Raw genomic sequence first — 15,665 nt, 5'->3', positions numbered from 1 at the left:
AAACAAGTAGGCTACACAAAATATTTTATTTTTTGGCAAAAAAATCCAATGCAACGTCTTTTGCTTTTTACTCTCTAAAAAACTCCTTGTGACATTTAGCCGAAGAAGAACAAACAGAACATTTCACAAACGCTTTTCAACTCGCCAAAAGACAATGGTTAAGGAAAAGAAAGCAACAGCAATAATTAAAGATCAGCAAATACCAATAAAAACGTAAAGGTTCAAATGTGCATGAATAAAAAATAATTTGCAGATAATGAAACACTGAGCTGTTAAACATGACTCAGTATTCTGATCAACCCATTTTATAAAGAAACTACAGGTTAAGTAATAAAACTCTTCTGTGCAAATTGTTTCTTACATTTTAAACCTTTTTGCCAAGTCATTACAATCTATATTACAAACATCATGGCAATTTATTTAACATTTAATCAGCCTGATTGAATCTCTTTATCAAGTAGACTTTGGACACTGAAATACTCAGAGTTTTTGTACTGAAGAACAAAGTTCAAATGAACAGATGAGAAATGTGATCTCTCCTGCCATGCGTTATATGTTACAAAAAACAAAGCACTAGTTACTGTCGCAGAACAAAATGTAAAATAAAATAAAGAATATGAAAATTCTTTAAAAGCATTTGGCTTAAACAAACATCTTTGCACAGATCAGTTAAAAATAATTTCAAAACAATCTGCCTTAAATAAGAACTTAAAAAAATAATTCAAACAAAAACAAATTCTCATAAAAGCAATGGTCCTGAGCATAACTGTTTTTACTATACAGGGACAAAAATGAAGATAAAAAAAAAAAATACAATTATTTAATCAATATCCCATCAAACATAATATACAAAATGCATTAAAGTGTACGTTTAAGAGAATTACACCAAGAAATTAAAGGCAAAACAAATTGGTTATAGAAGGTGATTAAAAATTATGGCAGAAATTGCTTGAGTAAAAAACATTTATGTACATCTATGTACACAGAAGAGCATTGAACTGGGGCAAGATTCTAATATCTTTTTTACAAATTATTCTGATAACTTTTTTATCCTTGGACCCAAATATCTGCCCAGAGCCCACGTCAGTTGTGTTCTTGCTCTCAGGATTAAGATTTTCATTCAGATGCTCTACGGGAAATTCTGTATGGCCCAAATGTCTCTCTGGATGTGTGTGTGTGTGTGTGTGTGTGTGTGTGTGTGTGTGTGTGTGAGAAGGAGAGAGTGTTCTCAGTATATCCAAGGGAAAACACGGTAAGGCACTGCTTTGCAATACTGATCCCACGCCACACTGTACTTCTTCCTACACTGATGCTCATCACGCGCCTCCCGGTGGACCAGCAGGACGAGCAGGTAAATCACATAAAAATAAGGAATTATGTGATTAAAACCTGCAAGAGTAGAGAACCAGAAAAAACTTTAAAATATAGAAAATAACCAGAGACTTAAAAAGCATTTCAATAAACTGCAGGAATCCAAATCCATCCGCTCACCACACGTCAGGGACCAGGCCAAAGCCATGAGGAGGTCACCGAGGTAATTCGGATGGCGAACAAAACCCCAGAGACCAGACGCAATAAGGCTCTTTTCAGTTGCAGTTGGAATCGTTTTCAGATCTGATTGAATAAGGAACGGTTAAACAGTAACATGCATCATACATGGTAAGAGTTTTGGCAAATGAATGAAAATAAGGGAAATACGTACGAGACACCGTGGGATCGCCTGGATTTCTTCTGAAAGCAAATTTCTGTGAGTTGGCTTTCCGGAATATGTAGTAGCCGACTGCTGTAAGAATTATAAAAAAAGTGTTACATGATTTAAAACAATGTATTTAGCTATTTTAACGTTTTATTTGTTCATATTTACAAATAAATAAAGAAAACAAACTTACTGTTCATTAAGATGATGGACAGAATCCAAAACACAGAAAGGTCACTGAAGTGACTGGCAAGGTAATATGACTGACAAGTGAAAGTAAAAGGAACCCAGGCCAGATCTCCAAACGCCAACATAAACCCAAAGCCATCATACACTATGTCCATCATGGTTAGAAGTTTCTCCTGAAATACAGATAAATCTGGTTATCTGTCCATGGCTGTGCAGAGAGAACATTTCGTCCTTAACAAGTTCATACCAAAAAGTCAAGTCATACAAAAGCTACCAGGCAGGAGAGTAAAGTCTAATACACACTTCATTTGACTATGCAGAATAACACACTAAGAAGAAAGAGCTCCCTGTCCTCTTCTGCACACACAGAGGCTCATAACTGATTAAAGTGGAAAGAGATTAAATCCTTCTCACCCACTTAAATGGCGATTTTTAACTCCTGAAATTCTGGTCATTAACGGTTTTGGCATGGTCAGGATTCAAACTCCAGACCTTAATTTTTGCTACTTCCCAAACTCTGACAATGTGTTTGATAGGTTACAGGGTCACAGGGTGTGTGTGTGTGTGTGTGTGTGTGTGTGTGTGTGTGTGTGTGTAGGTAAGACTGAGAATGACTCGACGACAGTAAATAAATGATAATTCGATCAGATAAATTTTACCTCATGCCAAAGGCCATCAGCAACCCAGAGCAACTGGAAGATATTCACAAGCAGCATGGCTGAGGACGGGGTGTCAAGATTCTGAAGTTTTATCTCAGCATGTAACATGGCAAAGTTAATCACAAGCTAAAAAAAAACATTATTTGCATTATGGTAGAAAAACAAGAAAGATAAAATGAACAAGAGGGTTAAGTGTTTGCCATTTATTATATAAAATATAAATGATTAGAATTTGGCCTACCCAACCAATAAGTCCTGGACGCATTTCACAGAAGAATTTGATATCAAAACTTTTGATTCGTGGATTCAGCTCACGTCCCATGAAGAAATCATAGATCACATAACCTGAGCAGGACAGTTTAAAAGAACAGTTAAAAAGGTTGTAAAGATGCTGTAAATTGCTTACAAATTAATTTATATTAACATAAGCATTATACTTCCCGGAACACATTTACCAGAGTTGCCAGCTGGAGCACGCTCATCGTCAGTGATCCAGCGGGAACGGACAAACAGGTAGATGCTGAGGAGGATGGAGATGAGCAGGGCTGAGGTGTAGAACTGGAGGAAATGAGCGTGGATGTAGCCAAGATCCACGTCATTATATACGCCGGTGCCTACTGCTACACCACTGATGAGCAGTGCATAAAATCCTAACAGAGCACAGCACCAGTGTATGTTAAAATGCAACACCAAGGTTCCACCATAAAAATAAGTGTTGCATCCTAACAGTCCTACCATTAATTCTGTACGTCAGTGTTTCTCCATTCTTCAGAGGCATTCCGTTAACAATCTTAGGGAGCAAGAAAACAAGTCTGACCTTTCACTCTCTGTATGTATGTATGATGAAGGTATGTGTATGTGTGTGTCTGTATATGTATGTGTGTGTAACGCAACTTGTTTTACTTGTAACATTTAAAACAGGAAATGAATCAAAAGCCCACTGGACAAAACCTCATTTCATATAACGGATTGCTAACAATCACTCCTTAATTGTGAGAAAGTGGAGGGGTGGAGGGTGCTGGAAAAGGCAGATGGGTGTGCTGTGTTCTTGGTCATGTGACTGGGACCCACGTCACACTGTTCTTGTGATGAGTGGAAATACCTTGCCAATAGGGAGCAGGGAGAGGACAGCCTGGAAGAGCAGCCAAAGGAGTGTGATGCCAAAAACCTGCCAGTCCCACAGAGAGTCAAGTGGGGGAAGCATGCGAGGAAAGCTGAGGAGACTAGAATCCTTCTGGCCACAGAGAATAAGCAGTGCCAGCACCACCACAGGAAGCAGCAGCAGCAAAAAGAATGCACCTGAAGCAGAACAGGGGAGTGAACCATAACCGATTAAATAAATCCTCAAAATTAAGCAGAAGCCCATTTTGCTTGACAAGTTATAGAATAAAAAGTACCTTGAATAAATCAGTTGGGGGGGAAATGTGCTTTTGACAGGTGTAAAGCACGGTACAATTCAGCAGTTAATATGAGAGCTGCAATTAATCATTTTACTGATAATGAAAAATAAATATTCTCCATAACATAGAATTGATCATGATCAGTTTATTTTGTAGTCCTAATTAAATTTTTATACATGTATAAAAAGAGTTTTGTATCTAAGATGGCAAATAGTAAAGAGGTCCCTCTATAATGTGCTACACTACAGACTTCCTACTTAACTGATCTCTAGCTCTGACAGCTGACTGTGGCCCAGGATCTTACTAAGACACTTTTATCAGGCTTCTATTTTAACCGTCTATCAGAAGAACATCAGAGGTGCGCATCAGTGGACTTTGTATGTGTGAGACACTAACTAGAACATTAAGACGAGCCTCTTACCGATTCTTCCTCCAAACTCCAACTCGATGGTCTTGCTGGTCTGCTGTGGTGCAGCCAGCAACACGACTGGCTCTGCATTCTTCTGCTCTATCGGTGGCTCCTCCCCCTGGTCCTTCCTGCGGCGAAGATTGTAGCGGCTACTTACCTGGTTCTCGCTTTCCTCCTTTACCCTCTGTAAGAAACATTTAAACCACAAGGTGTGCACTTATATCACATGATCAATACATGTTTCTCCAAAATACTTAAGATCTCTTTCGGTAGAACTTAAAGAAAGAACCTAAAAACAAACATAGTGAATTATACGGTAGCTTACAGTGTGTAATGACGTGACTTGCCATATAATTCAGTTTAAGGCTCTTGATAATGAGTGTTTTTTTGCTATTTATTACACGTATGTTACATTTGTTGATATGTTTCAAATATATAAAAACCCATATTTTGTGCATATTACGCCTCTAAATGGTGAACACAGATGACAGTATATATCTGCCCTCATATAATATAGATCTTTTGTACAAAAACACCAGAATACTATTGAGATTAAATTAAACCGATTGTTATACAATGTATTAAACACTGGCCCAGATGGTTTTTCAGCAGATGACAGACACACACACACACACACACACACACACACACACACACGCCTTTTTTTTGCACTGAAAATGCAGAACGTTCTGCAAACTATGTGTATTTTATTCACAAAGAAACCTAGCTTCACAAACATGCTGAATCCTCACCTCAACCTCTTTGCTGGCTCTGTCATTCTCTTCTTTCTTTACGTGCTCATTGTTGCTATTGTTCACCAGCGGCATTGTCTAAAACAAGTCAAACATGAGGAATATATTGTAGGTGCAACTGAAGAAAACAATAAATAATGATCCACACTGGGCCTAAGCAAGACAACACAGTTTATTAAGATGAGTGAGTACAAATAAATAAATATCATTTTATTTAATATCCAAATACTGATTAGTATTAAATAATAATATAAGGAACCTGGACGACGTAGCTTTACTGCTATTTTGTAAACATTCTACATGATTTCTGACTAGCTTATATTGTCATAACAGAAGAAATACTGTACTTTTAAGAGAATCAAGGAAACCCAGAGTATATATTTAGATGCAGTGAACGTTCTTACCACAGGCGAGAGACGCACCTCCAGCACATCTTTAAGTTTGTCTTTGCGTCTCTCGGCGGTGTGCACTGAAGAGCGGCGAGGCGTTCTCGCCGGAGAGCGTGAACGACTTCGGCGAGTACGAGCAGGAGAGCGGGAGCGGGAACGAGAGCGGCCAGACCCCTGCCTGAATCCGGTCATGCTCTACAGAAACACAGGATGTGAAGTACAAGTACCCATTTTTCCACGGCCACATGAAGTAGACAGATTTTCATGTAAAAAGTGATGGAAGACATACCTTAATATCTGCATCCTTCAGTTCCAGTTCTGTGCCATCTTTGTAGATGACGGTGTAGAGCTGAGACTTGCCAGAGTAACTCAGAACTTTGACCTCATAGTAGAGGTTACTGCCGGGCCAGCGGCCCATCACAGTGTCTCCGGACTGAAACCGCACAATTGGCATCTCTACCTATAGCACAGTTCAATAAAAGAAACACCAGGTCAGCAAATGTCTCTGCAGGAGTAGTAGTCCCCATGGATTCACATCAAGTACTTAAGTCTTCATGGTACCAAGACTTCCACGCTTCATAAACATTTGTGCTAGAAACACTTTGAGCATGAAAAGGTCCAGGTAAACCTGTGTTGTGATGGTGCAGTGTCCTCCTCACAGGTCCTATTAAATGCTATGTCCCTGTCTGCCTTGATTCCTCAACCCTTAACTGCCTCTATATATTGAATGTCAGTACCACATGGAAAATTACATCCAGACACATTTTAATATTTTTGTTAATGTGTCAACAAAAAAAGCGCCTATCTATATATTCTCCTGAAGTGAGACACACCCACGCTTCCACAGTCACATGTGATAATCCCAGGATATATGTGAACACAAATTACTTTAAGATCCTATTATCTCATATAATGCAGCAGCTAATGGTAATATAAAACACACAACTAAGTTTTAAAAATATATTTTACAATTACTCCAAACCAGGTTCATGTGACAAACTGTGAGAATGTGTGTATGAAGTCTTATTCATACAGAAGAGAACAGAAAAAGACCAAACACTGCAGATGCTCCAATTGGCTGGAAGGAGGGAAAACGTCATCTATAGAAAACACATACACACACGCAGAAGGGCTAAGCATGATTTATCTCTGTTTAACACTTAACACCGAGGGAAATGATCTGAGAGAAAGAGAGAGATCAGTGAGACAGAGAGAGTCAGAGAGAGGGGTCAGTAAAAGAGTGAGACAGAGCAGAGAAGCAGGGCAGAGAGAAAGTGACAGGGCAGTGAGACAGGGAAGAGAGACAGTGAGATAGAGCAGAGAGAAAAGGAGACAAGGGAAGAGAGACAGTGAGACAGGGCAGAGAGAAAAGGATACAGAGGAAGAGAGACAGGGCAGAAAGAAAGTGAGACAGGGAAGAAAGACAGTGAGACAGGGCGGAGAGAAAAGGAGACAAGGGGAAGAGAGACAGGGCAGAAAGAAAGTGAGTCAGGGAAGAAAGACAGTGAGTCAGGGCAGAGAGACAGTGACACATAAAAGAGAGACAGTGAGACAGGGAAGAGAGAGAGGGCAGAAAGTGAGACAGGGAAGAAAGACAGTGAGACAGGGCAGAGAGAAGGTGACAGGGCAGTGAGACAAGGCAGAGAGAAAGTGAGACAGGGAAGAGAGACAGTGAGTCAGGGCAGAGAGGAGAGAGAGACACATAAAAGAGAGACAGTGAGACAGGGCAAAGAGACAGGGAAGAGAAAGTGGGACAGAGAAGAGTGACAGTGAGACAGGGCAGAGAGAAAGTGACAGGGCAGGGAGAAATTGAGGCAGTGAAGAGAGACAGTGAGACAGGGCAGAGAGAAAGTGACAGGGAAGTGAGACGGCAGAGAGAAAGTGAGACAGGGCAGAGTTAAAGTGAGACAGGGCAGAGAGAAAGTGAGACAGGGCAGAGAGACAGTAAAGTGAGATGGCAGAGAGAAAGTGAGACAGGGCAGAGTTAAAGTGAGACAGGGCAGAGAGAAAGTGAGACAGGGCAGAGAGACAGTAAAGTGAGACAGGGCAGAGAGAAAATGACAGGGCAGATAGACAGTGAAGTGAGACAGGGGAGAGAGAAAGTGAGACAGGGAGACGGGGCAGAGAGAAAGTGAGACAGGACAAAGAGACAGGGAAATAGACAGTGAGACATAGCAGTGGGACAGTGAGACAGTGAAGCTCTTTTCCTATTACAAGTCGGTGAACATATTTCCGAGTTGACACACAGCAGCGCGCGCACTGTTTGAATCTTGTTCATCATCCCGGTTAGAGAGTCACAGCTCAGTGTCGGTAATAATAAAATTGTATCACATAAAATATAATAATAATATATTCACATACCCGATTTTAAAGTTAAATCGTTATTAATTATCTCTCTAAATGTATTCGCTACGCGAGCTTAAGATAACGGGCGAGCGCGCGCAACACCGCTTCAGCAACTTCCCTGCAATAACTGTGTGTGTGTGTGTGTGTGTGTGTGTGTGTGTGTGAGAGAGAGAGAAAGAGAGAGAGAGAGAGAGAGAGAGAGAGAGAGAGAGAGATGAAGAAAATCACTCCTACCTTTTTTCTGCAGAAAATTTACCGAGAATATCGAAAAACTGGATATTTCCCCTTTAAATTCACAGACCAAAATAAATAAATGAATATGTAAAAGAGAAACTGGTGCTCTGCGCTCCCTCCGGTCCTCCGGTCCTCCCTCTCCGACCGCTCAGCCTACCAAAGCCGAGGAAGGCGCGAAGCTCGGTGATTGGCTGGCGCGATTCTGTTTTAAACAAGAACTGTTTAATTATTGGACGACATGGGATTTTTAAACGCGTTGGACAAATCAGGAACCAGAGTAAAGTTTCCGTTGTTCTGTTTATAAAATGGAGGCCAGACTTGTCTGGAGTATTGAACACACAACCGCGGAACTCCGAAGTATCAAGAAGACTGCAGAAGAACCTGTGTCTGTCCGTCTGCGCTTCTTCACAAACCCGACAACGTTTCATGTGTTTAATAAACTCTAGCTGTTGTTAATATTTAGATATATTTAGAAAAGTTTGCTTTTCTTGAATGGAGTGAGATGTAGATGTACAAAGTTGAAAGGACATTAGACTTGTGTTGCAGTTATAATATACTTTATGATTAATTGCATCCTCATCTGATTTCAGTCATTTCATGTACAATGTATTCATCATCATTTGTGTGCAGATATTGTAATACTGTTAGATACATCCAAAGCTTAGAAATTATACATTTCCTCAGTGAAGAATTAGTGTTTAAGGTTTTACAGTATTGTCAGATTGAATGTAACTTTACATTATTCACACCATCTACATTAAGATATAATGCAACAGCAAAGTGTAACTTATTCCTTCAGTTTTACCTTTACTACTCATCTGACCTCAAGTGACCTTCACACACCATGTTTTACTTGATCCAGAACATACATACATACATACACATTATATATATATATATATATATATATATATATATATATATATATATATATATATATATATATATATATATATATATATATATATACACACACACACGCACACACACATACAGTGTTGGGCAAAGTTACTTATAAAAGTAATGCATTACAATATTGAGTTACTCCCCAAAAAAGTAACGTTACTTAGTTACTTTTTATGGAGAGTAATGCGTTATATTACTTTTGCGTTATATTAGGGCAAAAGACATGTTTTAAACATTTAAAATGCTTAATAACTTCTTAGAGAACAATAAGATGATCGACTAAATTTTGACCACACGGCTGAACACTTTCCAGTCGCTCTTCTGTTCACTGCTTTTCAATCTGCCTTCGCCGTCAGGAATGTAACTATCGTTTGTGTATATAAGGTTAAGGGTGTGGGCTGCACACCGGTGATGTGGAGGGAGAACATACCTTTTACTGTCATCACATAAAACTTCGTGCAATTCCGTAAATATGACCTCGTCCTCGTCTACATCATTCTCTGCTTGATCATCAGCTTGAAACATTCTGAATGCTTTTACAAAGTTCACGCTATTATCAGTGACCGTGGCAGTTTATCTTCCCACAAAGAGCAAATGAGCTGTGAATTTGCTCACTTTCTTCGCTGTGATGGCGTCCTACATGTGTCTCCCACAGAAAACTTTTATTCTGAGCAGTCTATAGATCTGCAGTGGTGGAAAGTCGGCAAAAGTTTTCTATATTTCTGTCTCCATTTCCATAAATGCAACATTGTATAATGTTGCATATATTCAACATTTTATACACACACACACACACACACACACACACACACACATCTGTAGTGCTGTGCTTTGCATGCAGATGTTTTGTTTTTTGAAGTTGTATTTTTTGCAGTTGACAAGAGCTTTTCACCAACACATAATCTACACTTAACCATTATTCCTTTCTCCTTTTCCTCGACTATTTCAAAATAATAAGAATACTTCCATCACAGTAATGTAATTCTCTGGTTTGCCATCTCCGCATTTTTTAAAAAAGTAACTCAGATATTAATGTGTAAATTTATAAAGTAACGCGCTACTTTACTCGTTACTCCAGAAAAGTAATATTATTACGTAACGACGTAAAGCACGTTACCCCCAACACTGTGTGTGTGTGTGTGTGTGTGTGTGTGTATGTATATATATATATATATATATATATATATATATATATATATATATATATATATATATATATATATATATATATATATATATATACAGTGGGTACGGAAAGTATTCAGACCCCCTTAAATTTTTCACTTTTTGTTATATTGCAGCCATTTGCTAAAATCATTTAAGTTCATTTCTTTTTCCTCATGAATGTACACATAGCACCCCATACTGACAGAAAAACACAGAATTGTTGACCTTTTTGCAGATTTATTAAAAAAGAAAAACTGAAATATCACATGGTCCTAAGTATTCAGACCCTTTGCTGTGACACTCATATATTTAACTCAGGTGCTCTCCATTTCTTCTGATCATCCTTGAGATGGTTCTACACCTTCATTTGAGTCCAGAAATTTTTAATTATACTGATTGGACTTGATTAGGAAAGCCACACACCTGTTTATATTAGACCTTACAGATCACAATGCATGTCAGAGCAAATGAGAATCATTAAGGTCAAAGGAACTGCCTGAAGAGCTCAGAGACAGAATTGTGGCAAGGCACAGATCTGGCCAAGGTTCCAAAAATTTTTTTGCTGCACTTAAGGTTCCTAAGAGCACAGTGGCCTCCATAATCCTCAAATGGAAGACGTTTGGGACGACCAGAACCATTCCTATAGCTGGCCGACCGGCCAAACTGAGCTATCGGGGGAGAAGAGCCTTGGTGAGAGAGGTAAAGAAGAACCCAAAGATCACTGTGGCTGAGCTCCAGAGATGCAGTCGGGAGATGGGAGAAAGTTGTAGAAAGTCAACCATCACTGCAGCCCTTCACCAGTGGGGCTTTATAGCAGAGTGGCCCGACGGAAGCCTCTCCTCAGTGCAGGACACATGAAAACCCGCATGGAGTTCTCCAAGATGGTGAGAAATAAGATTCTCTGGTCTGATGAGACCAAGATAGAACTTTTTGGCCTTAATTCTAAGCGGTATGTGTGGAGAAAACCAGGCACTGCTCATCACCTGTCCAGTACAGCCTCAACAATGAAGCATGGTGGTGGCAGCATCATGCTGTGGGGGTGTTTTTCAGCTGCAGGGACAGGACGACTGGTTGCAATCAAGGGAAAGATGAATGCGGCCAAGCACAGGGATATCCTGGACGAAAACCTTCTCCAGAGTGCTTTGGACCTCAGACTGGGCTGAAGGTTTACCTTCCAACAAGACAATGACCCTAAGCACACAGCTAAAATAACGATGGAGTGGCTTCACAACAACTCCGTGACTGTTCTTGAATGGCCCAGCCAGAGCAATGACTTAAACCCAATTGAGCATCTCTGGAGAGACCTAAAAATAGCTGTCCACCAACGTTTACCATTCAACCTGACAGAACTGGAGGGGACCTGCAAGGAGGAATGGCAGAGGATCCCTGAATCCAGGTGTGAAAAACGTGTTGCATCCTTCCCAAAAAGACTCATGGCTGTATTAGATCAAAAGGGGGCTTCTACTAAATACTGAGCAAAGGGTCTGAATACTTAGGACCATGTGATATTTCAGTTTTTCTTTTTTAATAAATCTGCAACAGTGTCAACAATTCTGTGTTTTTCTGTCAATATAGGGTGCTATGTGTACATTCATGAGGAAAAGAAATGAACTTAAATGATTTTAGCAAATGGCTGCAAAATAAAAAAGAGTGAAAAATTTAAGGGGGTCTGAATACTTTCCGTACCCACTGTATATACAGTGCCTTGCGAAAGTATTCGGCCCCCTTGAACTTTGCGAACTTTTGCCACATTTCAGGCTTCAAACAAAGATATGAAACTGTAATTTTTTGTGAAGAATCAACAACAAGTGGGACACAGTCATGAAGTGGAACGAAATTTATTGGATATTTCAAACTTTTTTAACAAATAAAAAACTGAAAAATTGGGCGTGCAAAATTATTCAACCCCTTTACTTTCAGTGCAGCAAACTCTCTCCAGAAGTTCAGTGAGGATCTCTGAATGATCCAATGTTGACCTAAATGACTAATGATGATAAATAGAATCCACCTGTGTGTAATCAAGTCTCTGTATAAATGCACCTGCACTGTGATAGTCTCAGAGGTCCGTTTAAAGCGCAGAGAGCATCATGAAGAACAAGGAACACACCAGGCAGGTCCGAGATACTGTTGTGGAGAAGTTTAAAGCCGGATTTGGATACAAAAAGATTTCCCAAGCTTTAAACATCCCAAGGAGCACTGTGCAAGCGATAATATTGAAATGGAAGACCACTGCAAATCTACCAAGACCTGCCCGTCCCTCTAAACTTTCAGCTCATACAAGGAGAAGACTGATCAGAGATGCAGCCAAGAGGCCCATGATCACTCTGGATGAACTGCAGAGATCTACAGCTGAGGTGGGAGACTCTGTCTATAGGACAACAATCAGTTGTATACTGCACAAATCTGGCCTTTATGGACGAGTGGCAAGAAGAAAGCCATTTTTTTAAAAGATATCCATAAAAAGTGTCGTTTAAAGTTTGCCACAAACCACCTGGGAGACACACCAAACATGTGAAAGAAGGTGCTCTGGTCAGATGAAACCAAAATCGAACTTTTTGGCAACAATGCAAAACGTTATGTTTGGCGTAAAAGCAACACAGCTTATCACCCTGAACACACCATCCCCACTGTCAAACATGGTGGTGGCAGCATCATGGTTTGGGCCTGCTTTTCTTCAGCAGGGACAGGGAAGATGGTTAAAATTGATGGGAAGATGGATGGAGCCAAATACAGGACCATTCTGGAAGAAAACCTGATGGAGTCCGCAAAAGACCTGAGACTGGGACGGAGATTTATCTTTCAACAAGACAATGATCCAAAACATAAAGCAAAATCTACAATGGAATGGTTCACAAATAAACATATCCAGGTGTTAGAATGGCCAAGTCAAAGTCCAGACCTGAATCCAATCGAGAATCTGTGGAAAGAACTGAAAACTGCTGTTCACAAATGCTCTCCATCCAACCTCACTGAGCTCGAGCTGTTTTGCAAGGAGGAATGGGCAAAAATTTCAGTCTCTCGATGTGCAAAACTAATAGAGACATACCCCAAGCGACTTACAGCTGTAATCACAGCAAAAGGTGGCGCTACAAAGTATTAACTTAAGGGGGCTGAATAATTACGCACGCCCAATTTTTCAGTTTTTTATTTGTTAAAAAAGTTTGAAATATCCAATAAATTTCGTTCCACTTCATGACTGTGTCCCACTTGTTGTTGATTCTTCACAAAAAATTACAGTTTCATATCTTTATGTTTGAAGCATGAAATGTGGCAAAAGGTCGCAAAGTTCAAGGGGGCCGAATACTTTCGCAAGGCACTGTGTATATGTATATATATATATATATATATATATATATATATATATATATATATATATATATATATATATATATATACACACACACACACACACACACACACACACACACACACACACACACACACACACACACACACACACACACGAGATCAAAATTAGAGAACAATTTATAACCAATTGAACAATTCTGCAATAATGTCATCTTCACTGCTCAACAGTTGAAGGAGTTTTTGTCCTGTCTATACCATGCTACCAGAACACCTTTTCCACAAAATAACTAAAGGCATTTCCAAAAAATACATTGTTTTCCAGAAAACACACTGATCAAAATTAGAGAACAACAATGACTGTAGCATGGAAAAAGATTACAACTAAATTTTCTGAAGGTTACAACAGTCAGCAATTAGTAGGAAGTGTACAGGCCTCTGCTCTGAATGACTTCAGCACATCTGCGTCCACAGGACAGCACTAGTCTCTCACACTGCTCTGGTGTGATTTTGGTCCACTCTTCCTCCAGTCTCCTCCACAGTTCGGTGACTGTAGTGGGTTTCTTGGCCATACCTTTGTTGCCAAGGATTTTCCAGAGGTTCTCTATTGGGTTGAGATCAGGACTCTGGGCAGGCCATGTCATTATTTCAATGTTTTCAGTTTCAAGGAACTGCTTTACCCGTTTTGCTGTGTGACATGGAGCGTTGTCCTGCATGAACACTGCGGGCTGATTGGGTGAAGTACGCAGGGAAGGAACCATATGCTGTTGAAGAAGGTTCTGATAAACATTTGCATTCACTCTGCCATGAAGCAGTATAAGAGGCCCAACTCCTGCTGCAAAAAACATGCCCCAAACCATGACACTTCCTCCTCCACTTTTCACTGACTTCTTTACACACTTTGGGTTCAGTCTTTCTCCAGTTTGTCGCCGAACATAATGTTTCCCATCAGAAAATAGCCAGTTTAATAGGGGTTGACAGATAATCAAGGAAATTAGCACCAGGTGCCAGATTAACACCAATAACTGGGAGGTATCTGAAAGTGTTCTCTAATTTTAATTAGTGTGTTTTCTGCAAAATGTTTTTTTTTTTTGGAAATGCCTTAGTTATTTTGTGGAAAAGGTGTTCTGGTAGCACGGTATAGACAGGACAAAAACTCCTTCAACTGTTGAGCAGTGAAGATGACATTATTGCAGAATTGTTCAATTGGTTATAAATTGTTTTCTAATTTTGATCTCCAGTGTATATATATACCCCATGTCCCTGCACGGTTCCCCCTCAAAATAGCATGAGATCGCTTTACACCGTGCACGCCATCAGCGCTGACAGAAGTTCAGCAGGACTGTGAGCTCTGCAAAGTTTCTGCAGCGAAGTCCCTCCTCCTTCCTGTTTACTGCGAATGAACCATGGCCACAAGCAAAGCAGCAGCAAATGAGCGAAGGAAACCGGGTGATGTAATGCAACAGTGGATTTGCAGGAAGAGTGCAGTGCGGCGCAGCTGTCGTGTCATGCAGATATCAGAAATACACACTCGTACCCTGTAGACGGAAAGCGTTCTCATGCTGGAAGAGAGGACTTCCGTCAGAATAGAATGCTTCCATCACAGGATCAAGGTGATCAGGATGAACTTATAGCCCTTCTTGCATTCTTTTAATCACTGCTGTCTTGTCTTAGTGCACACAATGTTAGAAGTGTTTATTAGTCAACCATGAAGATGAATACCCACAGATCAGGCTTAGATAGGTGCCAGAAGCCAGTTTTTCCAGCAGAACATCACCCAGAATATTAATCTGCCTCCACTGAGGTGCCTTCTTTTCCAGGTAAGACATGTCTACGCTAAAACGTGATTCATCAGATCAGGCCACATTCTTTTCTTTCTCAGTGGTACAGGTTCTGATGCTCATGTGTCCATTGTAGGAGAAGTGGTGTGCAGACATGCAGCATAACATTTACTCTGTGTGCTTCCACTCCTGATTAATTCCTGTCAGCATCTGAGCAATTTATTGTTGTGTGCTACAGTAGTTATGTGACGGTCTAGCCTTCAGCATCCATTACCCTCACTCATTCATCAGTTGTCCTTCTTTGAAGCACTTTTGGTTAATACCAACCACAGCATCCCAGAACACCCCACAGTGCCTGCTGTACTGGAGAAGTCATCCAAAAATCTTTGTGAAATTTGTTTAGGAAGGAAAAAAAAAAACAGATCACCAGA

At 40.1% G+C, this 15,665-nt stretch overlaps 1 protein-coding gene across 3 annotated transcripts; it reads right to left on the bottom strand.

Annotated features, from left to right (window-relative positions):
* Positions 1 to 7: 7 nt before the first annotated feature.
* Positions 8 to 8,719, bottom strand: lbr (lamin B receptor). Of its 3 annotated transcripts, none has more exons than XM_083563066.1 (14): positions 8,075 to 8,719; positions 5,784 to 5,954; positions 5,510 to 5,689; positions 5,106 to 5,183; positions 4,366 to 4,537; positions 3,647 to 3,843; positions 3,280 to 3,334; positions 3,000 to 3,194; positions 2,786 to 2,889; positions 2,545 to 2,670; positions 1,890 to 2,058; positions 1,703 to 1,780; positions 1,492 to 1,614; positions 8 to 1,389 (listed from the first exon to the last, which is right to left on the bottom strand). In XM_083563066.1, the coding sequence occupies exons 2-14, from the start codon at positions 5,946 to 5,948 to the stop codon at positions 1,229 to 1,231; spliced, it is 1,803 nt and encodes a 600-aa protein (XP_083419192.1). In that variant the 5' UTR covers positions 5,949 to 5,954; positions 8,075 to 8,719; the 3' UTR covers positions 8 to 1,228. The 3 variants fall into 3 exon arrangements, with proteins under 3 accessions (XP_083419192.1, XP_083419191.1, XP_083419190.1); XM_083563065.1 differs by having other exon boundaries at positions 1,703 to 1,783; positions 5,784 to 5,956; positions 8,076 to 8,713; XM_083563064.1 differs by lacking the exon at positions 8,075 to 8,719 and adding an exon at positions 7,856 to 7,976 and having other exon boundaries at positions 1,703 to 1,783.
* Between the last annotated feature and the right edge of the window lie 6,946 nt (positions 8,720 to 15,665).

The sequence above is a fragment of the Silurus aristotelis genome, assembly GCF_946808225.1.
Source record: "Silurus aristotelis genome assembly, chromosome: 15".
NCBI classification, from domain to species: Eukaryota; Metazoa; Chordata; class Actinopteri; order Siluriformes; family Siluridae; genus Silurus; species Silurus aristotelis.
Note: the sequence above shows the minus strand (reverse complement) of the source record. Positions and strands in the feature narration are given on the sequence as shown.